The sequence below is a fragment of the Pelobates fuscus genome, chromosome 2 (assembly GCF_036172605.1).
Source record: "Pelobates fuscus isolate aPelFus1 chromosome 2, aPelFus1.pri, whole genome shotgun sequence".
NCBI classification, from domain to species: Eukaryota; Metazoa; Chordata; class Amphibia; order Anura; family Pelobatidae; genus Pelobates; species Pelobates fuscus.
The window spans coordinates 324,266,108-324,293,758 of record NC_086318.1 but is presented as its reverse complement, the minus strand read 5'-3'; the positions used below and the strand labels follow the sequence as shown (position 1 = coordinate 324,293,758).

At 41.2% G+C, this 27,651-nt stretch overlaps 1 protein-coding gene across 2 annotated transcripts in view; it reads left to right on the top strand.

Annotated features, from left to right (window-relative positions):
* The window catches only part of GRIK2 (glutamate ionotropic receptor kainate type subunit 2), a 622,789-nt gene that overhangs the window by 543,199 nt on the left and 51,939 nt on the right, over positions 1–27,651 (top strand). For both annotated transcript variants that reach the window (XM_063443553.1, XM_063443554.1), the window contains one exon: positions 5,796–6,021. In XM_063443553.1, coding sequence (XP_063299623.1) covers positions 5,796–6,021 — 226 coding nt within the window. The remainder of the gene's footprint in view (positions 1–5,795; positions 6,022–27,651) is intronic.

The window sequence follows — 27,651 nt, the reverse complement described above, 5'->3', positions numbered from 1 at the left end:
TTGACTCTATGCACCTGGGGTAAGTCAATTATGTATTAATTTTATGGCTATATAATGGCGATATTTGTCTAGTGTATGTATGTCATTTGATCCTGAGGAAGGTCCCTGCGAGGACCGAAACGTTGATTTTGCTACAACTTATGGAATAAATTTATAACTTTTTACTCAAGACCGTGAGTGCAGCCCAGTTCCTTCTGCTTTTGTTCTATCTACATCCCCATGGGAATTGGCACCCGGCAAGTATCATCAATACAGTTTATTATCTTTAAGCAAGAGTGCATGGACCATTTTATTTTTTGTGTGTATATATATATATATATATATATATATATATATATATATTTACAATGATCGGCATAGATTTGAGAAGCTTAGTTGCTTATATATGAATGAAAAATATACAGATCAGGGCCATGAAGTTAGGGAACACAATGATCAGTAATCATAATGTTATAGAAATGTATACTTTTGTCTCTCCCCCAGGACAATCTAAGTCAGAAAACACCAACCTAACAGATGATGACTTGATCAGTAACAGCAAACATTATAGCTCAAACATTGGTGTTATCAACTTAACAAGAGAGGCCTGGTAAAAGAGTGATGCAACGGAGTGGGTGAAGCATCATCATGGCCACCATGGGAACAATTAAGACATCTAAAGCCAGTGGCAAAAGTCCTTGCACCATAAGAAGCTTCATCTATGGCAGAGAATTAAGCATAGACCTGATGGAAGGAGGTGACAACATAACCTCCTTCTACAGTTCACTTAGAAAGCCATTTATCCACCTTTGCTGCAACTTAAAACATCTCATCAGCAGTTACTTAGCCTTCTGCAAAAATCTATACATAATTTCTGCACAATCTTCACCCAACATGAATGCATGTCTACAATCTGCATAAAAACGTTTAATTCTGTCAGTACAACCCGAGAGACTAATAAAATTATCCCAAAATATAGAATGAGAGGCTCACCTCTGGGCAGTGTATAAAATAATGAGGATGATGGGGGCCACAAGCCTTCTAGCATCATAATCGATTTAGAGTGCCTAGGGGTCACAAAGATTCAAGCCATCTCCCCATTGCACAACCCACATTTACTATTTACTATAAATCACTATGTACTATACCCTAAAAAAGAGTAGAGATTATTATTATTATTATTGGTTTACTTGTCAAAGTCTTGTTTGAAGATCTCTATCCTTTTTCTTCATCAATAAAAAAAAAGATTGTTGGATAAACTAAAAACCATCATAATTCACCCGAGGTGTGTTAATTTAAAATAAACTGGTAGCAAAAACCAGCAGAAAAATTAACCTTATAAATAGACAAACGTTTGTAGATAATACTGACTCCCAAATAAAACTGCTATTCTACATGTACAACATGGACCATACAGAAGATTTTGAAATATACTGTGCTTTGTTTTTAAAAGCATATGCAATATTATGAAACAACTGTACTATAAGCATTGCATTAACATTTTCTCTAATTGTCCTGAATCATGGATATTATCACTAATTGCTAGTTTTATCAGACTGGAAATAATGCAGTTAAGAAAATATGTCATAAATAAAATCTGAAATATATTAAACCATACAGCTTATGTGTACTTTTTTTATTTTTAATTTAATTAAATTTTTTTAAGTTTTATTGAGTAATAAAGTGCAGTACAACAAAATAATGCATTTTGGAGATAGTAAAATATTGCATCAGTGGTATGACATTAATGTGAGAATGCAAGCAGTATTTGGTACGATAGCTTTTCACATACATAAATTTATTACATACATAAGTTTTAAAAGGTTATCAGGCCCAACATGGTGGAAGGTTGGTGCTGTGCGTATTTGGGAGGGTTACCGCACTGGATTTCGGAGTCGGTATCCGGCTACTATCCATGGTTCCCCTGGAGGAATTGGAGCCAAGGAGACCAGGTAGTGTGGTATTTGTCATATTTAAGAGTAAAAGAGTAGGATAGTTCTTCCATCGTTCTAATGGAATCTACTCTGGCTATCCAGGCTATAATGGTTGGGGCTGTGGATTGTTTCCACATTGTAGGAATTAGAGCGTTTGCTGCTGTTAGGAGGTGGTTGAGGAGTATACGTTGGTATTTGGCTATAGGTTGGTGATATAGTAGGAACAACATGGTTTCGGGTTTCTTGGGGAGATTGATGCCCGTTATAGTACCTAAAGGGTGGCAATCTTTCCCCAGTAATCTTGGATCACAGGGCATTGCCACCAAATGTGGCTTGTGGTTCCTGCTACTTGTTTGCACCTCCAGCAAATGTTGGGTGAGTTAGGGAAGAATCTATTGATGTGGGTGGGGGTATGGTGCCACCTAGCTATCCTTTTATAGTTGCCTTCATGGGTGCTATTGCTCCTAGATGTGTGGAAGATGTTTTAGAAAATTTTCTGAAAAATCTTTTGTTTGAGTCTGTGTGTTCAACACCCTGTCCCACTGTGTTGTGAGTTTGGTAGGGTCTCCTCATGTTGTTGGCGTATCGTTTTATAGAACGATGAGATTAGTCCCCTATGTAGTGTGTGGTGTGGACATTGTGTTTCAAATACTGTGAGGTTTCTATGGCCTTGGAGGAGTGTTTGGTCTGATTGTACGAAGTGTTTAATCTGTGAGTGTCTAAGTCTGGCCATACCTGAAGGTTCAGTGTTAGGAATCAGGTCCTCTAGGGGGGCTATTCCCTTGTCGTTGAGAACGTCGCCTAAGGAGAGTGTGTGGGTCTGTTTAGGGAAGCTTTGGAAGGCTGTTGTGTTTGAGCCAGGGAGAAAGGATGGGTTCTCCGTTATTGGATATAGTGGTGATGGGTGAGGTGCTATGTGTTTTTCTTTCCTGAGTTTATGCCAGGTCTGTAGGGTGTGTGTTATCGTCGGGTGTAATGCAGCATTGCGTGTCATTAGATCCGTCCCCCATCCTAGCCAAGGAACGTTGTGGAGTGGGGTCTTAAAGAAGTTGGCTTCGATCTGTACCCATTGGGTGTTGTTATGAAGATGCGCCCATTCGTATATTCTCGTGAGGCTAATGGCTTTATTGTAGGCCACTAGGTCGGGGAGTCCAAGACCTCCCTTTTGTTTACTCTTAGTTAGACAGTCATATTGGAGTCTGGGAGATTTCCTGCCCATATGAATGTATTGAATATCCTTTTGGCTTGAGCGAAGAAGGACGAAGGGATTTTAATGGGGAGGGTTTGCAGGAGATAGAGGAGTTTGGGAAGTACATTCATTTTCAGAATATGGACTCTGCAGAGCCATCCAAATTGTGGTTTGTTCCAAGCTTTGAGGTCGGCTGCTATCGTTTTCAGGAGGGGGGAAGTTGATATCAAAAGTATGGTCTAGGCATGTGGTCAGATGGACTCCTAGGTATTTAACCGATTCTGGGGGCCACTGGAGGGGGACCATTTTGCAGATTGTGGATATAGTGCCTTGAGATAGGTTAAGGGGGAGAATTTCACTTTTACCTACATTGATTTTATAGTTAGAAACCTGGTGATATAAATCTATCTATAAATCTGAGGTCGTCAGCGAATGCTGTGACCTTATACTCGTTTTGTGCTACTTTAAGGCCTGTAATGCCTGGGCAATCTCTAATTTCCTGTAGGAAGGGTTCCATCGTGAGAATGAATAACAGTGGGGAAAGGGGGCATCCCTGTCTCGTGCCATTGGTTATACGTATTACATCGGACAGTTGGCCGTTTACCCTTATCCTCGCCCCTGGTTTGGAGTATATGGCCGCTATCCATTTGTTCCAGTTTGGGCCAAAACCCAATGCTTGCAGTGCAATTTTGAGCAGGGACCAGTCTACCCTATCGAACGCCTTCTCGGCATCTATGGTGAGTATAAGGCTTTGGGACTGATCTATCTTGGCGGTGTGAATGAGGCTGAGCAGTTTTGTCGTATTTTTTTTTTGCCTTACGCCCCGGCACGAATCCAGATTGATCTGGGTGGATTAGCCCTCTAAGTAGTGGTTTTAGACGCTTGGCTAGGATCTTGGTGAAGCTCTTGAGAGGATTCATTTGGGAGTGTGTGATCTGTCGTGAGGGCGTTGAATGCATCCACGAAGGGCAATTTTAGGGTATTCGAGAACGTCTTTTAATATTTGGCTGTGAAGCCGTCCGGTCCAGGGCTCTTACCAAGAGGGAGTCGTTTGACCACTGAGGTAAATTCCTCCGGTGATATGGGTCTGTCGAATGATTGTCTGATGTTCGGGGGGATAGTCTGGGTGATTCGAGTGTATAGGAAGCTGGTCACCTCTTCGGTGGAAGGTGGTGTTTGTCTGAGGTTGTAGAGGTCTGAGTAGAAAGCATCAAATTCCTTGAGTATGTTTGGTAGGAGATGTGTGCGCTCACCCTCCTTCTGTTTAATTGTGGTGATGTATGCTCGTTGTTTATTTTGTTGGAGGGCTCTTGCTAGCAACTTGCCACATTTCCCGCCTTGTGTATAGTATGCATGTTTAGTACGTAAAAGCATACGTTTGACCTTGGAGTTAAGAAGTGTTTGTAGTGTCGTGCGTTTGTCCACTAACTGCTTGTAGATGTCAAGGGAAACGTTTTGTTTGTGGTTGTGTTCTAGTTGTCGAATGTCAGTAAGTAAGTCTGCTATCTGTGCGTCTCTTTGTTTTTTAAGTTTAGAGGCTAAGGCTATAATGTGTCCGCGTATAACTGCTTTGTGGGCTTCCCAGATGATAGGTGGGGAGGTGGAGGAGGGAATGTTTTCTACAAAGTAGTGTTGCAGCGTGTCAGTGAGCGCCTTTGTAACAACTGGGTCATTGAGAAGAGTATCATTTAGTTTCCATTGGAAAAGGTTGGGGGTTAATGTAGGGATTTGGAGAATTAGTGTCAAAGGGGCATGGTCCGACCAGGTGATTGGGCCATACCTGCAGGATTGGATGAGGTGTAGGTGTCTATGCTGAAGAAAGAGCATATCTAGTCTGGAATAGGTATGTTTAACTGTGGAATAGTAAGAGAAGTCTTTTGTGTGCGGGTGTGTGATTCTCCAGCTGTCAAATAGGTAGGCTTTATCTAGTAGTTGAGTCATCTTCAGTCTGGTGGGTGCGTTGTATGACGTGGATGTGGAAGTAGTGTCTAGGTCCGAATCTAGGGACATGTTTAAAACTTATGTGTACTTTTTATGTGTTTATGTGTTTATGTGTTTTAAAAAAACAAAAACCTGGAGGCATATTTGAGCAAAGTCAAAAACTAAGTGTATGCTGACTCACATTTAGCATATGTGCACACTCTTGGGAGCTGTTTGGATGGTAAGACCTACAGACATCTACAAGTCATTTAACTGTCCCCTGTACTTTTGGTACTATGATGATATTTTTCAAAACACTTTTATGAGTACCTTCAGTTCTACCTCTAATAAGGCCATTTCTATTACAAGCCTGCTGACAAGGAGCCTAAATGCAAATGGAATGGTTTGTTATTATTTGATATAGTAAATTGAATGTTGTTTATCCAGTATTCAAAACACTTTCTTTCCTCTATTCAATTAGGAATGATCAAAATATTTACTTTATAACATGTCACTTACTTTGTAGAGTTTTTGATGTTCTAGATGACTATAAAAAGAAAAAGCTATTATGAGTTAAAAAGCTATTACGGGACTAAACTCATTTGGAACCAAATTGTTGCAACTGTTTATCTATGCAGCATGTGTAGTGTTTTGACATTGAGTGATGAATACATTGCATTGTGAAATAAGCAAATTATACTTTGTCTTGTCAAAAATGATACCAACAATGTTAAGTTGCAGTGTTCAAATGTGTGCTTTTTATTTTGTTACAGAAGTCCAAAATTCCTACTTATGAAAAAATGTGGGCCTTTATGAATAGCAGAAGTCAGTCGGTGCTTGTCAAAAATAATGAAGAAGGTATACAGCGTGTGCTAACCTCCGATTATGCTTTTCTAATGGAGTCAACAACCATTGAATTTGTCACACAACGGAACTGTAACCTGACACAGATTGGAGGCCTTATAGATTCAAAAGGTTATGGTGTTGGAACTCCCATGGGTATGTTGAATGTCATTTGATTGGTCTTTGTTCATTTATCTTCACTGAATGGATTAAAAAAAACATAACTCAAAAGATAATTAACTTTAGTTTCAAGGTGCATAATCTGAATGAATAGAGTACTAATAAATACAAATCCATGCTCACGATTTACTATATTGAACTTATAATAACTATAAGACAACTATAATAAATAATTTCAACTATCCCATTGTGGGTATACTTAATAAATCTTACTTTTTTTTTTTTGGCAATGTGATTTACCAAAGTGATTGGTAAAAAAAAAAAAAAAAGTATTCTAGGGTATGGAATTAAATGGGATAGTTTTAGGAAACAAAGTTTCTTCTATTGTGAGGACCTCAACATGAAGAATGAGATAAAGATCGGTCTGTTTATAATTTTACATGTGATTACCACAGATTTGCACTAATAAGCATCATAATATCTCTCTATAATGGGTACATTAACAAATGCCTTTTACTCATTTTCTACTAAAAGCTGTAGCAAAATATGTTTTGTGTGCACTGCTCTGCATACTTTTTACATGTGCATATATACATTGTACCTGCAATTACAATCCATTTATATTATGAGATTAACAATTCATCAAGCTTGTGCTATACAATATATATGGCATGCTGTTTGTCTGCATCCATTTTACTCATAGTGAATATGTTTTTTTAGAGAAGTATATGTGAACAAAAAAGAAGTCTCTCAACCGTACTAAAAGTGGCATAAAAAAACCATATACACATATAAACATATACACATTTTTTTCCTTATCTGATTTAGCTAGATCAGAGGATGGCAAACTTCGGCACTCAGAATGTTAGGAAAACATATACCTTGATGCTGTTCCAACATTATGGCTGTAAGAGCATTATGGGAGATGTAGTTCACAACATCTGAAGTGCTGAGGGTTGGATACCCCCGAGCTAGACCATCTAGATATAAAATGCGCACAGTATAGAAACATTTTATAATATATTCACACATATTTGGCTTTGAGTTTTGGTTGCAATGTGCTATGCAGTTATTAATTGGAACTGAGGGTCAGATATACTTCACCTAATACTTACTTACAAGAGGATTTACTGCTAATGTGCAAACGAGAAGAAAATTATTGTAAATTGTAATTTATATATCATTTATTCCACAATACAGAGAAAGCAAAAAAAAAATAAAATGGTGCATTTAAAATGATGGTGATGATTTTTGTGCATTGCGTTTAAGCTTCTGCATGAATAAAGGGACAAACAAAAAGTCTTGAATTCTAGTCTATTTTTAATGGTTTTCTACAAGTACAGCAAAGTAATAATCTGCAGATGGTTCACCAGACAGTGGATTTTGAAAAAAAAGTTCAAAGATTTCTTGATATTTAACATCTTTGCAATGAATGAAAGTCTCCCAGGAGGACAAATGATAGTCCTCCAACTTTGAGTCCTACAATCACGAGGTAAACAGAACAGGTCTTTTTCTAGGCTAATGTTGAATAGATGGAAAAATAGTGTTCAAACAGGCCACTGTAGTACTAACAAATGTTATTTTTCTCAAATACACTAATTATGGAACCTGGAAAGGCATTTGCAAGATTACTTTGTCAATCATTGTTAATTGTAATATTTTTCACTGCATATCAACTTGCAAAAATATTTTTTTTTATAGAAGAACGCTCTAAAAGGACTCTTAATACTTCAAAGTCAAATTTGTCCTTTCAACATTTTTCAACTCCCAAATTTAACTTGTCAAATCTACAAACATGGCAGAGTTAAATTCTTACCTGAATTCACATTCTACACACAAGATCATGGATGAGGATGCCCAGTACAGCAAATTCTAGTTAGAACAAAGTTAAAGCCGAAGTATTGGTTTTTAGCATATAAAAAACAATACAAGACACAGTACAGAGTTTAATTAAATAATAGAACACAACATACTGAATGAAAACTGTCCCCATTGAAATGTACAACCACAAACATGTCCCTAAGAAGACAAGTAACAATCATGGAACTGCTCAGAATAAAATTAGTGTTACTATTGCCAAGTAAATACAGAAATACTAGACTTATGTATTCAGTTTCTACTAACTCTCAATTTATGTGAATTATGAGCAATCATTGGTTCATCTGAAGTCCCAAACTCTTATGGACAAAACCATTCCATTTATTTTGTAAATCCAAGTTCTGTCTTGGGCAAAAGTTGATTGATGAGAAAAAAAATGATTGCCTCAAACCCATTCTAATGCACTCAACTTCAATTTAGACACAGCCCTTAGCGAACTCTATAGGACTCATTGGGTTGAGCTATTTCAAACAGCAGGACCTAGTTACCCTGGCATACAAAATCGGACACACAAATTTCAAAAGGAGTGGAGATTATGTTTTTAGCTTAGACCTATGCATCTTGCCTAGCATATACTGTATTCACTTGGTTAGATCTTTTCTCACTGTTGTGCACATTACATGTTTGTTAACAATGCAATTTCCTTGTATTTTTTTTAATCTTACATCAATAAATAAAGAATGTATAAACCCCCCCAAAAAATGATTGATGGCTATGAGACAGCCACTAAATGTTGATTTTAATTACAAACAATGAACAGAGGAAAAAAAGGAGTAGTAAATAAAATCTATATTTCTATAGTATATATATTTCAAAAATATATATAATATATACATATTTTACTGCTCCTCCTATTTTTCTCTCTATTGGTTACTTAATCTACTAAATAGATCTGAGAATAAAATCAACATTTGTGGCTGTCTCCTAGACTGCCACTGACAGAATTTTGGATTTGTTTTTGGCCAATCAGTATACTAAAAATATATATTTTACCATTTTGGTTCATCTGAATTTTTTTTTCCTGAAACAGTCACATGGATGAAATTCATCTTAACTGCAATGCCACAATTCCCTTAACAAAAACATTTTTTTCAGGCAAGTCGATTTGGACAAACCCATTTTTTTTTCTCCATAAACAAGTCTATAAAATACCCTTAGCCCCTTTGGCCTCCAGTCAAATTTCCTTTAAAATATATATATATATATATTTTTTTTTTATGGTGCAATTTTCCCTCATCTGTACACGTGTCTATAGTACTGGAATAGTGACAATTATATAGCACAACTGCCTGCTAGTGCATTACAGATAATTGGAACAACCATTATTATATGGAATTTGAAATTATGAGAACCTAACATTTATATATATATTACTATTTCTTGGTCAGCTAGAAAATAAATAATGCATTTCTACTTTGGACTAATGGATATTAAATATCATCTCTCTTCATTCAGGAAATGCCTACAAATGGATACAAATGATATATTTACCAATATATTAAATTATAAATGAAAACGTACTGAATACTTTGACTCAGTATGTAAGGATTAGTATTCATAATTTTAATATGCAATAGATACCTGACAGGACTGGACATTAGTTGAGATTGATGAATTTAATTTGGATATGCAGTATTTAGTTCATAAAAAAAATCACATTTTCAAAAGAATAGTAGTTGCTTTGGTATATTTTAATTCCAGCATGCCTTTGGCCGTTAATGAGTTAATATGAGTATTTATTATAATTAATTTTAAAGTTGTTTTGGAAAACACTTATTGGAAAGACACTCTAAATGTATTTCTAGGGATACCTTGGTGAATGGACTGTTGTATTTATTAGTATTTAGTGCCATGAGAATTGGACATCCACCTGGCACTGTAGTCATTTGGAAAATGGCATTACTAAACGTGAGAGGATTTTGCAAGTGGCACTACTCTATATGAGAGGAAGAGGAATTACAGTGTATGAATTCTATTAGCCAAGTTTTTTGGGGGGCGCTCTATAATATCCTGTAGGTTTAGGCATGAATCTACAGTCTAAATGATGAGAAAGAAATAGGGTCTTTGCTCAGTTTTTTTAAACTGTACCTCTCCCTATACAAGTTAAGAATAAATTGATAAAGAGTTACATCATTCTGGTTTCTTTAAATAATTTGTATGTAGCAACACAATATATAATTCAAAGAGGGTGTACTTTCTTCTCTCCATGACTGTATATATATATATATGTCATTTGATCCTGAGGAAGGTCCCTGCGAGGACCGAAACGTCGATTTTGCTTCAACATATGGAATACATTTATAACTTTTTATTCAAGTCCGTGAGTGCAGCCCAGTTACTCCTGTTTTCGTTATAAATATATATATATATATATATATATATATATATATATATATATATAGATAGATATATAGATATATAGATATCTATATATATACAGTCTTTGAATGATATGGTTTTACGTATCAGGATATAATAACAATCATGTGTTCCTTACATGTCTTAAAATTAAGTAAATACAACCTCAGATGAACAACAACACATGAAATATTACACTGTGTCATTATTTATTTAAAAGGACACTCCAGGCACCCAGACCACTTCTGCCCATTGGAGTGGTCTGGGTGCCAACTACTAGACAGCCACTAGAGGGCACTTCCTGCTCTATAGCACAGAAAACCTGTGCGGGCGGAGATGTTGAATGTCCTGACTACCCTCACACAGCAAGTGACCCTCCTGTCCCAAACCGTAAGTGAATTGCAGCGTGGTTTTGCTGAGTTAAAGGGGAACACACCATGCTCCTGAACCTGATATTGCATTACCTGACAAGTTCACTGAAAAAAGATTGAACTGACAATCATTTATCACAGCCTGTGAACTGCTCTTCACTTTAAAACCACGCACATACCCCAAGGATTATGTGAAGGTTCGCACTACAATTGCCCTGCTGTCGGGTAAACCCCAAACCTGGGCACACCAACTCCTGCACTCCAACAGTCCAATACTGGACTCATGGGACTCCTTTGCTGCAGCAATGCGTACATGATACCATGACACCCTGAGACCCTCTGCTACACGCACTGCCCTCTGTTCCCTCCGGCAAGGGAGAAGACCAGTGGAGGTTTATACTACAGATTTCCGGGAGCTAGCTGCTGACACCGGTTATAATGAGACTGGTTTAATAGAGCAATACAGATAAAAGATGAACTAGCCAGAGTTGGGGTACCCACTTCATTGGAAGATCTGTTCCTTCTGGTCACCCAGCTAGATGGCCGGTTCAGAGAAAGAAAGCAGGAGCAATTTGAAACCAGCTTTTTGCCCCATGAATGTTCCAAACCGGCTGGTAAGGCCTTTACCCCTATCACCACCATGGAACACTGAATACCATGCTCACGGTAAATGAAAAAGCCAGAAGGAGAGCCAAAGGCCTTTGCTTCTGTTGTGGCAACTGTTGTTGTTCAACTCTGCATGCTACTGGACCACAAAGACAACCTAACCAGACCAATGGCACGATAACAGCCCTGGCTAACACTGCTCTTGTTCCAGAGCCTCAAAAGGAGACTGCTGTAGCTACCTTCCAATCCTCAGCTTCTGTCTCCCCTAAAGTTTCCTGCTCTAACACAGAGGATCTGTCCCCAGTGGTCCACAGGCAAGATCAAGCTCTTAAGGCCAGAGCTGCATCCCCTTCTCGCCTCCTTGCCTCCACTGCCTTCTCAAAGAATAACAATCTGCAAAATGTTGCAACTCTCTCAGATCCTGATGATTCTGATGCCTATACAGACCTGGATTTCCTGTCTGAACCTGAACTGGACTAGTTGAAGCCCTGTATGTTTGCCCCCGAAGGTCACTACTTGTGGGGGCTCTGTCACGGCACAGCCCGAGCCCTACAGACAGCAAGGCATGACTGCCCCTTTAAGAGACCTGGCTGGGTTTGAACTCACAGCTCCAGCATCCAAGTCAGGTTCTCTGCCGTGCTGTCCACCAGGGGGCTTCAGTTTTTGTTTGCATTTTTCTCCTTCCTGACCACCTTGCCCTGGATTAAGCAGCACTGATCCACCTGCAGCCCTTTTCCAATTAGGGTCAGCTTCACCTAATTAGCCAGCCCTGCCTGAGACCTAGTATCTGATCATTTTGCCTGTTTGGTGTTACCTGACAGATCTTTGATTTGCTACTGACTTATTTCCTGGACTGCCTGATTTACCGACTTTGTTACTCCGCTGCCAGCCCTGACTTCTGCTTCTCGCCTGACCCTGTCTTTGGATTTTCCCTTAATCTGTACTGTGTTTTGGATTTTGCCTGCTTCCTGTGCCATCTCCTGCAACTGGGATCCAACTCCTGATAAACCGTTCCATAAGTCCCCAGGTGACTGTTACAGATACAGGAAGCCAATGTAAGGACTGACAGAGGGGAGAGGTGTGTGAGGAGCAACAGAAGAGTAAAATCAGTCTAGCTGCAGCTCTCATTACAGACTGTAGCAGGGCAATATGACTTTTGGAAGACCAATCAGGAGAGGGTTACAATAATCCATGCGGGAAATTACTAGAGCATGGACAAGTTCCTTGGTAGCATCTTACGTAAGAGATGGGCCGGATGCGGGCTCTGTTTTTAAGATGAAATCTACAGGATTTAGTAACATACTGGATGTGAGGCTCAAAGGTAAGGCCAGAGTCAAGTATGACGCCAAAACAGAGCGCTAGCAAGATAGGACTTATGTTGATACCACTAACTTGAGAGCGAAAGAGGAGGATAAGTATTAGAAGGAGGAAAGACAAGGAGCTCAGTTTTAGAGAGATTGAATTTCAGAAATCGGGAGGACATCCAGTCAGAGGTGGAAGAAAGGCAAGCAGTGACACATTGCAGGACAGCAGGGAAGAGGGCCACAAAGTAAAATCTTGCATGAATCACAGGACCGAGGGAGACTAACAGTTATTTTGTCTGTCTTCCATTTGCGAATAATCACACCAACTGTTGTCACCTGCTCACCAAGCTGTAGCCCATTCCAGCCTTGTGTAGGCCTACAATCTTGTCCCTGACATCCTTAGACAGCTTTTTGGTCTTGGCGATGATGACGTGTCTTTTATAAAGATGATGAGCTGAGATTAGGAGTACTCCCTTTAAGAGAGTGCTCCTAATCTCAGCTCGTTACCTGTATAAAAGACACCTGGGAGCCATAAATATTGCTGATTGATAGGGGATCAAATACTTATTGTTCTCATTGACATGCATAACAATTTATAACTTTTTTTGACATGTGTTTTTCGTTATTTTTTTGTTTGTTTTTCTCTCTCACTGCTAAAATACACCTGCCATTAAAATTATAGACTGATCATTTCTTTGTCAGTGGGCAAACAGTCAAAATCAGCAGGGTATCAAGTACTTGTTTCCCTCGCTGTACACCCTCCCTGGATAAAGGCATTTTCGTGGAAACGTTGGGGGCATTCACCTGATTATCTACCTTTTCTCACTATTCTTGTACTCATTCTTAAATTTGTGATATGTATTCTGTTTTTCTATGACAGGATTGCATTCTTCCATGATTTATGGCATCTGACATATTTACAATTAATGCCTAATGCATAATAGTTGTTGCTATTTTGTCTGGCACATTTATACATATTATTCCTTTGTACTGAGATATTGCTTATCCATATTAAATAATATTGTTTTTACTGCATATTGTACTAGCCTTATTTTATTAAACATGCCTTTTGATGCTTGTCATGGAGACCATGTGTTTGGCATATTTAATAAAGTTACCTGCATGCTGTTTAACCACAAAATTAAAACCGTAGACCGGTGAAGTGAATAACATTCCACAGACATGTGAAGTGAATAACATTGATTATATATTACAATAACACTTGTTTGTGAAGGTTTGATGAGATGCATGCTGCACTGAATGTCAGCACTGCAAGCAGCTCTTTAAGTAGGCATTCAAATGCCTAGAAATTGATTGCAGTGTGAGTTAAATTGGTTCATACGGTTAGCATTAGAATACGGATAGGGTTAGGGTTGCTATAGACACTTAAAGGCACACTATAGGCACCCAGATCACTTCAGCTCATTGAAGTGGTCTGGGTGTATTATCCCAGGACCCTTATCCCTGAGCAGGTGATTATTGCAGTTTTTAAGAAACTGCAATATTTACCTGCTAGGGTTCACTCCACCTCTAGTGATTGGTCTACCAGAATGCTACTAGAGAGACTTCCAAATGGCTAGGCGACTTTTAGTTGCCTGAAATCCTCACACTATGCATGGGGATATCCAGCGTCAACCAAAACCTGTTATGAAAGCATTGAATAATGCTTTCCTATGGGGAAATACTAATGCGAGCGCTGCCATTGCCACACATGCACATTAGGTCTCCCCTGCCGGCTGACATCTGCAAGGGAGGAGAGAATCCTCTTCTGCACCATGGAGCAGGGGTAGGGTGGATTTGATGGAGGGGGAAGCTATAGTGGGCACTATAGTTTCCCTTTAACCCCTTAAGGACACATGACCTGTGTGACATGTCATAATTCCCTTTTATTCCAGAAGTTTGATCCTTAAGGGGTTAAAGAGAGTCCTTTAAATTGATGTTGAACAAAGTGTGGACAATTGCCTTCGTCCTTAAAGGGTTAAACAAACTAAAGTCTTATATTAATTTGTTACAAAATTATCTTATTTTTTATTTAATTGAATTGATAAATCTATTATCATCATTTGCAAACATATTTTCTGTAGTATGCAGAATTATAAGCATAATTAAGAATGGTTTTGACATTTTGTGAATTTACCTAGATTTCATTGTGTAGCTACAATGAAATTGCTACTTTTTCATTTTGTGAGATTCACAAATTAGAACAGGTTTTTTTTTTCCCATAGATTTTCCACCATATGATATCTGCTTTGAAATACTGAGTAAGCCATGCAAAATCGCCATTTTAATAGATCAAATTATTTGTGCAATGTATCCATTTTGTTTGTTGCAAGAAAATAAAACCACGGGTATGAACAGCTTTATAAAAAGCAATAACTATTAATGCAAATAACACATTTGTAAAATTGATTGTAAGAAGTAATAAGTATGCTCTTCACTGCAACATTTAATCAATACATTAGAAGAATAGTTCCAATTTATGCAAATTCATAGATATTTTTTTTTACATTTATTTATGGGTTCATCCACTGCAGAAATATTGGGACATTGCATTGATCAGCCACAACAATAAAACCACTGACAGTTGAAGTGAATAGCATTGATTATATCATTACAATAGCACTTGTTTGGAAAGGGGGTGTATATTGGGCAGCAAGTGAACAAACAGTTCTGGATTTCATAGAAACATAGAATGTGACGGCAGATAAGAACCATTCGGCCCATCTAGCCTGCCCAATTTTCTAAATACTTTCATTAGTCCCTGGCCTTATCTTATAGCTAGGATAGCCTTATGCCTATCCCACGAATGGTTAAACTCCTTTACTGTGTTAAAGTTAGATCTGAATTTATGGATATTAGAATTATGTTGACAAAACATTTGTCTAAGGTTCCCAATATTTTTCGTATTTTTCCACTGCATCATTTATTATGAAGAAACTGCGTTCCATTTTATATTGGTATGAAATGTAATTGCTTATTTCAATCCAATTTAAATTTGTTGTTTTCCAATTACATGCTTATACTATTGTAGCTACAAATAGTATATTTGTAACTAAGTATTCTTGTGCTTGTTACATTGTGGAAAATCTATATTCCATAAAAAATGATGAGGTAAATTTATTGTTGTTAAGCATTTTGTTGTAGAACTGTTTTAATTTTAAACTTAATATTTGCTAATTCAGTATATTCCCACCATATGTGAGCTAAGGTACCCTTTACTAAGTGGCATCTCAAGCATCTGTCTGAGTTAATTCTAGAAATTTTATTGAGACATGATGGTGTGAGATACCACCTATATATTACCTTCTCATGCAGTTCTATTATAGAGATACAGTGGATCGTACATGAAACTTGAGAAATGCCCTTTAACCATGTGTTTCCATTTAGAAATTGGTATAGGTTTGAATTTTTTTTTTCCCAATATTGGGCAATTAGAATTTAAAAGTTTTAATATTTTAGATATTTTTTTATTATAAGAAAAGGACAACAGGTTGTTCAGCCAATGATAAGAAACATATTCCTTATCCAGCAAATAGTTTTTAACTCTTAGATATGTAAATATCTCTTTGTTGGGGAGTGAATATCTTTGTTGGAATAAACCTAAGGGCATGAACTTTTCCCTAAAATTTTCCATATTGGAAATATAAATCAGATATTTCATAAGAGAGTATTTCCAAAGGGGCTTCATAAGGTATTTTATTTTTCAATAAAAGTTTTTTTCTTTAGTTTAATCAGAGTAATAATCATGTTGTTTATTATTGGGTTTAATATAGGCTTATTTTTTACTGTCAAATTGGACCGAAAAATCTTCAATATTTCCCATGAGAACATCTATTTTTTTTTTTTTAAATAATACTAATCTGACTCTTTTGTTTTCAAATTCAAACCAAGAGTGAAGTGACTTAACATTACTGCTTCATGTAGGTGTAATAAATTGGGTAATGCCACTCCTCCATCTTTTTTAGTTCAAGTTAAGATAATATAGGCTATTCTTGGATACACAATCACACAAAAATAAATTCAGCGCGGAAGCAAAATGATAATAGTCCAAAAGCAGCTTGATCTCTTTTCCGATCATAAAACTGGATAAAAACAGTGGGGCAGGTGCAGCGCTTCAGTAATCCTTGACAAGGTATATGTGGAGAGAACCAGAGAAGAAATAATAGTGTAGTATTTAAAACTGTAGTGGTGATAAGCAAGAAAAAATATGTGCACTCACACTTTCCTGGAGCTTCAATACAGTTCCAGTGTATGCGCCTGGGTGGAATAATCCCCGCCTATGGATCAAGTGCAAAGGTAATTCTTCAAATTATAGCTGTCGTAGGTGGTATTCTCATAAAAAATAAATAAATAAAAATTGTATATGGTGAAGTATGTAGAGCTATGACGCAAGGGTAGGTAAAAAATATAAAATGTACACTCATTTGTAATGGAGCCGTAAAACCTGGCGTTTGACGTGGTATGATCCCTAATCAAGGATACAGGTATAAATATTAATTCTTCCATCCGTGTATATATGGAGATAAACAAACAGAACCACAATAGTGTACACTGTAAAAAGAAGTGTAAGCAGAAATAAATAACTACTCACATGCTAAAGAGCAAGTTCCGGTTTGCGCAATCCAAAGCGCTTGGGTGGTATGATCCCCACCAGGGATATAGCTTCAAACAATCCAACAGCAGCAAAGTTAGGTCCAATTAAAAAAGTACTTTAATATTAAAAAAATAATAAAAGTAATACAATATATAGAAAAATAAAATAATGATAAAAAAGTTATAAACAATACACTTAACGCGTTTCTCCTTGGATAGCCTTTATCAAAAGTGTTTTACAGAGTGAAAGGGACCTGAGCCGCTTAAATAGGGTTAGGATTTTGAAAATAACGGTTTTGTGACATCATAGTCACATGACCAATTAAGGGGTTTTGTTTTGGCTCCAACAAAATGGCGTCTGCCTGGATAAGCTAAGGATCCACAAAAATTGTGGGCAGGTCATTTGTATAACAAAGATAAAAGGGGAAGTAGCTCCCTCTACAGGCAAAAAAATGGAATAATGCATATCCTAAAATAAATAAGAGGATCAATAGCTCCCTCTTTAGACATAAAAAAAAAATTAAGATGACACTAAAACATTAATAATAAATAATATTATCTATGCATAGACAATATTAGATACAAATAATAAGTAAAATTTAGGGAAAAATAACAGCATAAAAAGGACCAACATAATAAAAAAAATTGAGTTCATGGTTATAACTGAATCTAAGAGCATCTTTGTAAATACCAATAAAAGTTTAAAAATATACTTAATATAATGACAAATCTAGATGATACAGTCTGAGGCAACTTCCCCTCCAATATATTCTATAAATAAAGCGACAAATTTGCAAAATAAATTAGCATCAACCCTTAAAGGAACAATTTTTGGAAGTACATAGGCGTTAATTACATTTATACAGCTCAACCATGATATTTCCAATCCTTTTCGAGAATGAAGATATGATGTCAAAGTATTCAGTAGTTCTGTGTCATTAAACTCTACCATACTAGATATATTCAATTTATATTCACTCACGGACACACACACTGTCACTCACAGACACACACTCTGTCACTCACAGACACACACTCTGTCACTCACAGACACACACACGCTGTCACTCACAGACACACGCTGTCACTCACAGACACACACGCTGTCACTCACAGACACACACACTCTGTCACTCACAGACAAACATGCTGTCACTCACAGACACACACAATGTCACTCACAGACACGCACACTCTGTCACTCACACACAGACACATCACATACACTCACTAATTATTTAAATAAATAAATATTTTCCACACAGCCTCCCTACCTGGAGAGCTGGTGTGGATGATAAGCTCAGGGGTAGGATACCATTATAGTCTGCTGCATTAACATCGACATTAGTGGCAAAAAGCAGATCTACCAGCTGGTGCTCAGCCCCTCGACAAGCATGGTGTAGAGGTCTCCTCTCTTGCTGGTCTTGTGTCTCTGGGTCAGCTCCATAATCATTCCCTGGGGTCTAGTGGGGCTGCTGGGCGGCGCGGCTTTGCTGTGCTGAGATCAGGCGCGGCGAGGGAGCTCTAATCTCACCGCTCTGCTCCCTCGCGCGCTGCCTGTCTGCTGATACCGCGGGAGCCGGAATATGACATCATATTCCGGCTCCCGCAGTATCAGCAGACAGGCAGCGCGCGAGGGAGCAGAGCGGTGAGATTAGAGCTCCCTCGCCGCGCCTGATCTCAGCACAGCAAAGCCGCGCCGGGGGTCGAGATGGTGGCCGGCAGGAGGGAGAGCTTCCCTCCTGCCGGCCACTGAAATATTGCGCCCCCAGAGCCCGTGCGCCCTAAGGCGGCCGCCTGTGCCACCTTATGGACGCGCCGGCCCTGATAGGGCTGCATAACCAGAGACCTGTAAGGGTACCTAGGATGATGCCTGTCCACCACCGAAAGTGAGACGTGAAGATTAGAACTGGATCATGGAGCAATGGAAGAAAGTTGCCTGGTTTGATGAATCATGTTTTGTTTTAGTTCAGGTGTATGGCCGGGTCCGTGTTTGTTGTTTACCTGAGGAAGAGACAACAGGATGCACTATGGGAAGAAGGCAGACCAGCAGACGCAGTGTTATGCTTTGGGAAATGTTCTGCTAGGAAACCTTGGGTCCTGGCATTCATGTGGATGTTACTTTGACATGTACCACCTGCCTAGAGATTGTTACAGACCATGATGCCACATTTATGACAAAGGTGTTCCCTGAGAGCAGTGGTCTCTTCAGGATAATGCACCCTGTCACACTGCAAACATTGTTCAGAAATGGTGTGAGGAACATGATGAAGAGTTTAAGGTGTTGTCTTGGGCTCCAGATTGGTCTCAACATGATTGAGCATCTGTGGTTTGGGCTGGAACAACAAACTTAATCCATAGAGATTCCACTTCACAACTTGCAGAACTTAAATGATCTGCTGCTAATGTATTGGTGCCCAATGCCACAGGACACATTCAGAGGTCTTGTGGAGTCCATGCCTTCACATATCAGAGTGGTTTTAGGTGGACCTACACTATATTAGACAGGTGGTTTTAATGTTGTGGCTGATGTATTATTAGAGATTATATATAGTATTCATTATATTGTAATACTTCTAAGCATAAAGATAGAATATGTTTTAGTTGTTAGTAATACAACTAATGTAAAAAAATTCAAAACCCTTATGATGTATGTTTTTCATAAATATATTGTTGATTGTGGGAATTCAGATTCCCAAAATGCACTAAAAAAATAAGTTTCATGACTGTATGTGGGTATAATAGCAACTGATAATAATTAGTGTACCTTTCTTAAGACTTGGCATTGTTATATGACATTGCAGCATGCTTTTGAGTCCTGCTAGTATTACAAATTTTAATAATAAAAAAGAGATAATGTTCCTTAACACCTTTATATTGACGACACCTTTGTTTTCTTTAGAGGAGGGATTGTAGGCTGTAATTAGTTCTATTGCACCTGCACAACATCTGGATTTATAGTTATTAGTAGACAGGGTGCATATTTATATATTAATAAGTGAAGGTACTTGCCCTCATATATGCATTACCCTCCACCCTCCACACCCGTATCTAGGGGCAGATAGTAGGGGAAGGGCAATTCAACAATACACCCCTTATTTGATATTACTCTACACCCAGCTCTCTGTACTCACCTATCTCTTCTGTACTCACACTACCTGATCATTAAACATACTCGCAAACACTTATTTTCTTTGATCTATAATTATTTTTGTTTTAATATCTTATCTATTTAAAATGTCTAGTATTTGAGCATTGTGAATAAAAATTGAAATCAACATACCATCTGCAATGCGTTTATGATGTTAAAAGTCAGAAATAAATCTCAAAAACTGTTTTATTAATGATAACATCAACTATGGCATTAATGTGGAAAATATAATAGCACTGCACATGGGTTGGGGCTTTAAAGTATAAAACCGAAGCTTTTATGGAAATCCAAATGTAGCTGATCTGTACTGAGACAGATTTTGATTAACATCTACTACCACATTCCATGCTGGGCGGCAGCAGGGAAAGATATGAAATTGTTAGCGTGAAGGCACATAAAAGGAAAGCTATAAAATATATGATTGCTTATGGAGATTTGAATCTGGTTTCTAGCTCCAGTGTTTTTAAAACCAACTATTTAGATGGTATTTCCTAGTAATTCCTCTTGTTTATAGTATATACAGGATTTTATTTACCTGTTTGCAATGATAACATAAAAATAAAATCTGTCTGGCTTATTGCATTAATACTTTACTTATGTGCATATTACCTATATTACAAATTTCAAATGTCTGCTTTAATATATATTTATTGCCCTATACAGGCTCGATTGTGTGGCCCTTGGCCTCTTTGACCTCCAGCCACACTTCTTTTTCTTACTTTTATCTTATTTTGTAGTGCTAGATGTGAAAGATACTTTTGATCTTAATGTACAGTTCCTACTCTCCGAATAATTGCTTTTATGTGTAGAAATAGAACAGTGGTCACTGAATAGCAAAACTTTGCCATCATTTGACATGTTAAATGTATGCTGGGACTCTTATTCTACGTCAGGATTAGACAAACTTTGGCACTCCAAATGTTGTTATAATATTTTTAAAATTCAATTTTTTATTTTTTTTTAGCACAGACATTCAAAAGCCATTCTTACTAAAATGTAGCCTTTCACTTCTGTAGCTAAAAAAGAGTGACTTTAAAAAGCCCCCCCAAAACTGCAATTCATCAGGATTCGCACTGATTGAGCAGAGCAAACATGTGCCAGAATCCTTGAAAAAAATAACTTCAGCAAATTCAAACTTGCTTGTTTCAATTCATAATTTTTTTTTTGTAATTCTTTATTTTTCATGTGCTCAGATAAACAGCAAGCACGCAGAGCTAAGACAGCTTCTGCACGTATTTACATAACATTTTGCAGTGTAGACGGCACATTTTTTTCATAACACGAGGAATGCAGGCAGGTTAACATAAAGGTAATATAGATTAGCATGCTAGACTAAACGTACATTTTTTTTTGTAAATATAATTTTTATTTCGTTTCGTGCAGTTTAATTTGAGACTCGCAGGTCCTTGCGTATAGTAGAGCCAGTTAACCAGGACGCGACATGCGTCAAACATGAGTTAGGAGTATGCTCCAGAAAGGTCATGAATATTTGGGCACGCAGGCGCACGGTTTCGTTAGACTCGCAGGTCTTCATCACATGCTAATTACTTTCCATAGTTACATATCGTTACGTGCTGTTTACCTTGAGACTCGCAGGTCTCCGTGTGTATTGGAACCATTTGACCCAAATGCAGCATGTGTCAGGTATGAGAAAGGATCATGTTCAAGAGAAGTCATAGCTATTTGGGCGCGCAGGCCCGCAATATCATAAGACTCGCAGGTCCCAATTTCACTCTAGTAAATTTCCCTTTAGGTATCGGTCCCCCTGTGGAGAGATCTCTGTAGCCGTTGAACTGGGCTATGTCTGTCACTGCCTCTCTGTTCACCCTATATCACGTCATCTCGGTAATTGTGCTAGGTGGCGTCAGTTTGTTTGTGACATCCATGGTCTTATCCGATATCTGATACTATCTACGTCTCTGATCGGATCCGTTCACCTGATCTCGTTTGTGGACCTGACCCTCTCTAGTCGGTGTGTGTAGGAGGGGTTGGGGTTGAGGGGTTAGGATCAACTGGGAGAGAAGGGGTAGGGTTAATCTGCTGTCTCTTGTGCTCCGTTTCTGTCGACTAGTCTTAGCCGGTCTGAAAAGTCGGGTTTGGAGGTCTGTAGTAGCCAGTGTGTCCACGTGTTGAGGTATGTCTGTTGTGTGTTTGCTGCCGTGTGTTGTAGTTCCTCTAGGGCTCGAAGGTCCTCCATGTGGGAGAACCATATGGTCAGTGGTGGGGTTACAGTTTGCTTCCAGTATTTCGGTATAATGGATTTGGCCGTGTTCAGTATGCGTATGGACAGGGACTTTTTATATATAGAGCGCGGCACCTTGGTGTGGTGCAGTAGCATTTCCGCTGGCCTGAGAGGGGGCGGGTCGTCTGAGAAAAGTTGTAGCATTGTGTGTATCCCCCGCCAGTACGGAGTGATTCCACTGCATTCCACCATATGTGTAAATGCGTGCCCCTCTCCGTTCCGCATCTCCAGCATTGCGGGGAGTGCGTCAGGGAGATGGCGTATAGTGTTGATGGTGTGCGGTACCAGTACGTCATGATTTTGTATGCTGTGTCTTGTGTCTTGCTATAGCTGGCGCAGTGATGCGTGAGGTAGCAAATTTTCTCCCAGTCAGCCTTACTGAGAGTGTGTCCCAGTGCCTCTTCCCATTTTACCATGAAGCTTGGTAGTGCGGTTGGCGTTTGGGTCAGTAGCATATTGTATAGAAAGGAAATCCCATGGGCCAGTGGTTGGGGGTCTAAGTATGTGTCCTCGAATGTCGTGGGGACTCTCGTGAGTGGTGCACCTTGGGGAGGGTGGCGATGTAGTGACATAGTTGTCTGTATCTGAGTTGTGTCAGAAAGGTGTTGGTTGTTTCCCCTCTGAGCTCCCTCAAGGTTTTGATGCCCTCTGGCTTGGAGATGTGTCTAAGTCTGGGTATGGGGTCAGGGATTAACGTCCTGAACGCTTTCGGGTCCTGACCTGGTGGAAACTCTGGGTTGTGTGTCAGGGGTAGCAAGGGCGAGGGGTGTGTCGAGAGGTTGTGACTCCTCCTCGCCCTCTGCCACTCCTGCAGGGTAGCCCTCGTGTATGGGGAGTGTGTTTGTAACTTCCTCCATGATTCTGGTGGTATCCATGGCAATATCGCCGTTGGCATCCCTGCCTCTCCCTCCTCGGCTTGTTTCCATAACTTTTGTACCCCCTACTTGAACCATTCCATGATCCACAGGAGGTGACATGCCCTGTAGTATAAGGAGAAGTCCGGTAGTGCCAGGCCGCCCCTGTCTTTTGGGAGTGTCAGCGTGGTGTGGCTTATCCTAGGTCTTTTCCCGTCCCATACGTATCTGCCTAGTGCGGAGCGTAGTGTGGTGAAGAATGTGCATGGAATCGATATGGGGATGGTCTGGAACAGATATAACAGGCGCGGCAAGAAGTTCATCTTGACTACCTGTATTCTGCCCAACCAAGAGATGTGTGGATATGCCCAGTCCCTCATGTCTGAGTGGAGCTGCGCGTGCATCGGTGTGAAGTTCTCCCTGTACATGTCCCCCTCCCGTCTTGTCAGCCAGATGCCCAGATAGCGGATTTTGTGTGCTGCCCATCGAAAGGTGTAGTGTTGGCGCATGGGCGTTGTCCTGTTTTCTGGCACACTGACGTTGAGTATGAATGATTTGGAGTTATTGATCTTCAGGTTGGATATGGCCCCCGAAGTCCTGGAGTGTTTTTAGAATGTTGGGGAGGGATATCTCTGGATTAGTCACGTAAAAGAGCATGTCGTCTGCGTATGCCGCAATTTTGTGTTGAGTCTTCCCTACTGTCACCCCTTTGATATCTGGGTTATTTCTGATGGTCTGTAGGAATGGTTCCAGCGCAATGACGAAGAGTAGTGGGGACAGGGGGCATGCAGCTGTCGGTGCTCCGTTCACCACCACTTGTGCGGATGGTTGTGTGTATAAGGCCTCTATCCAGCCCCTGATCTTGGGGCCCATGCCTGTGTGTGCTAGTGTTCGAAACATATATGTCCAGCTGACCCTATCGAAGACCTTCTCCGCGTCCGTGGACAGCAGGAGGAGGCCCCCTTGGTCGCGTTTATTGCCGTGCATCAGGGTAAGGGTGCGCATGATGTTGTCCCATGCCTCCCTCCCCATCACGAACCCCACCTGGTCCGGATGCACCAGGCGGGGCACGTGGGTCTGTAGTCTGGTGGCCAATATTTTGGCCAGCAGTTTGAGGTCGCTGTTTATGAGGGAGATGGGTTGGTAACTTCCGCAGTGCTCCCCATCCCTACCCTCCTTGGGGAGGATAGTGATGTGAGCCGCGAGGGATTGTTTGGGGAAGTGGTGACCCTCCCTGATGGCGTTGTACGCGTCTACTAGGGGGGCGTAGAGTATTTCCGCGAAGGTTTTGTAGTAACATAATGGCAATCCGTCGAGGCCCGGGCTTTTGCCCGGTTTCGTCCGTTTGATCGCTAGGGCCAGCTCCTCGGGCGTGATCTCTTCCTCAAGGAGGTCGGCTGCGTTTTTGTCTAAGGTGATCAGGTCTTGTGTGGTGAGATAGTCATTTATTTTGCCCATCAGGCGGTCATCTGTGGCCTGCGTCGGTGGTCGGGGCAGGTTGTATAGGTTAGCGTAGTATGTTTTAATTGCGTCTTGTATCTCCGTGGGTAGTCGGTGCAGTGTGCCTTTTTCATCTCTAATGCGCTCTATGTATATCTCCTGTCTGCGTTTAGCTAGCATCCTTGCAAGTAATTTGCCACTTTTGTTGCCATGTAGTGCGAAGAACGCTTTATGTCTCAGTGCGTCCCTATGGTGTCTCCTCAGTAACAGTCGGGTCAGGTCCCTACGGAGTGTAAGGAGTTTGTCTTGTAGTGCATGTGTCTGTGTGCCTTTGTTCTGGTTGTCAATCTCCTGTATTTCGGTGAGTAGTGTGGTCATCTCTGCCTCCCTCTGTTTTTTCAGTAGGGCTCCTTTTTGTATGAAGTGGCCCCTCACTACGCTCTTGTGTGCCTCCCAAAGTATTGTCGGTGTCGTTTGGTCAGGTGTGTTGATGGTGAAGTATTCCCTTAGGGCTGCGCTGATGTCCGATTTAATGTCAGGTTGTGCTAATAGATGCTCACTTAGGCGCCATTTAGACACCGCAGGTCTGTGCAGTGGGGATGTGATTATGATAGATACAGGTGCGTGGTCTGACCACGTCGCTGTGCCGTGTTCCGCGTGCTCGACCAGCGGGAGGTGAAAGTGTGTCATGAAGAAATAATCGATTCTGGTGTAGGTGTTGTGTGGGTGGGAAAAGAAGGTATAATCCCTCTCGTCGGGGTGGTGAGCCCTCCAACAGTCCACTAGCTTTTGTTTGGACAGAAGCGTTTTAAGTGCTGCTAGGTGTTGTGTCGGGATGTGTGTCGTTCCTGTGGAAGTGTCCCATCTCGGGTCCATAGCTAGATTGAAGTCTCCTCCCAGGATGAGCACCCCCTCTGTGAATTTCCAAAGTAGGCAAAGTTTTAGTGTCACCCCCTCCACGAAGGGGACCCTCCTGTGCATTAGGATCGTGACCCCTCGTGCCTTGCCCTCTTGGTAGTCGCTATAGTATCCCTTCGGGAATCTGTGATCGTGAAATCGGGGTCGGGCCCCTTCTCTGAAGTGGGTTTCTTGTATATAGACTATGGATGCTGTGAGGGTGTGGAACTCTCGTAAGGCTGTCGACCTCTTTTCGGGTTTGTTGAGTCCCTTCGCATTGATGGACACCAATGTGAGGGTTGCCGGTGTGAGTGTCATGTTGAATGGCTGTCTGTGTGTCGTTGTCGCCTGTCGTCTGGTGTCGGGGTGGGAAGGGGGGGGTGAGGAGGAATGTGTTGAGGATTAAGTGGGGATGGGAATAGGTGTGTGAGGTGTCCGCCACCTAGGTGGCGTTAGGGTCTTGGCGTCGAGGTGTATGTGCGGACCTGGGCTGTTTTATGCGCCCAGTGACCCACTCACCTGAGTGTGATGCCTGTCCCGTAGGGGAGTAGTAGGAGGACCGAGAAGTGTCGTGACCGTGTGGGAAACGCCTCTCCCAACTGGCGCGTCTCTCGTTCTCCTCTTGGTCTGAGTGGTCCAGTTGTGTCTGTCTCCCTGTTTAGTGGCTCTTGTCGTGTTATTAGGTAGCCGTCCTCGCCTGTGGACGTTTCTGCAGTCAATTCGTCCCCCTGAGCATATAATCAAATAACATAAAAATCAGGTTAACGGTAAACTTTAACATATGTACACTTTCAAATTGTTGCTGGCCAGTTGTGTGGGCCGACCATCCTCTCCTCCCTCTCCTTCCCCTTTCACAGTGGGATGTTAGTACCAAAAGCATTATGTGCAATGGGTTCTGCAAGGCTATCATTTGTGCATCTCCTGCCTCAGGCTGCCCCTAATGGTTCGCCATGGGGGAGGTGGGTGTCACTGCGTCCTGGCCTCTCCTGCAAGCTCCGGATGTGTGTCTTACATGAACTGGGGCCTGTGTGTGGGGTGATTCCCGAGAGGTGATCCTAGTCCCCCTGTCTCTCCCTCCTGGCGACTAGGCCGGCCCTCTAGGCCTCTAGCGGTGTCCCTTCTCCTCCCCCCTCCGTCCCTGGCTCGCTGTGAGCCTCCTCCCGGCCCCGTCGGATCCCGAGTGAGCCGGGCCCACACCCCCCTGCCCGCTCCTGTGGAGGTCGTCACGGGCCCTGTGTGGGGAAGCGGTTGCCCGGGTCAGTCGGTCCGGACATGGCTCTTCCCTTTCCCAGCAGGTGAGTTGTTCGCTCCTCAGTGGGTGCCCTACCCCCTCCCCCACCCCACCCTTCAGGCAGTGTTCTCCCTCGTGGCGACTAGGCCAGCCCTCTATGTCTCACCCGGTGTCCCTTCTCCTCCCCCCTCCATCCCTGACTCGCTGTGAGCCCCCTCCCGGCCCCGCCGGTACCCGAGTGAGCCGGGCCCACACCTCCCCTGCCCGCTCCTATGGAGGTCATCACGGGCCCTGTGCGGGGGAAGCGGTTGCCCGGATCAGTCGGTCCGGACATGTCTCATCCCTTTCCCGGCAGGTGAGTTGTTCGCTCCACAGTGTGTGCCCTGTCCCCTCCCCCACCCCCTCTCAATTGATAATGCCAGTTCTGGGATATGTGTCAGGTGGATACTTGCAATTCAGTCTGCACGGGATTTTTCCCCGGTGGTGGTAGGGGGTGGCAGTACTGTGGTATAATGAGGGCTTTTGATGTTCATGTCCTTGCAGGGTTGGCGATCACCGGGTGTGGCTCTTCAAAACTTTGAAGAATGAGCCGGGTGAGGTCCATAGGGTGAACTGTCCCTTCTTGGCGACGTGTTGAGGGCAGGCGTAGCCGGTATGGGCCTCTCGCTGTTCGGTAACATGTTACTGCATCAGGGAATCGCTGTCCGTGGTGGTCGGCCGTTGTCGTCCGCCATCTTGGCG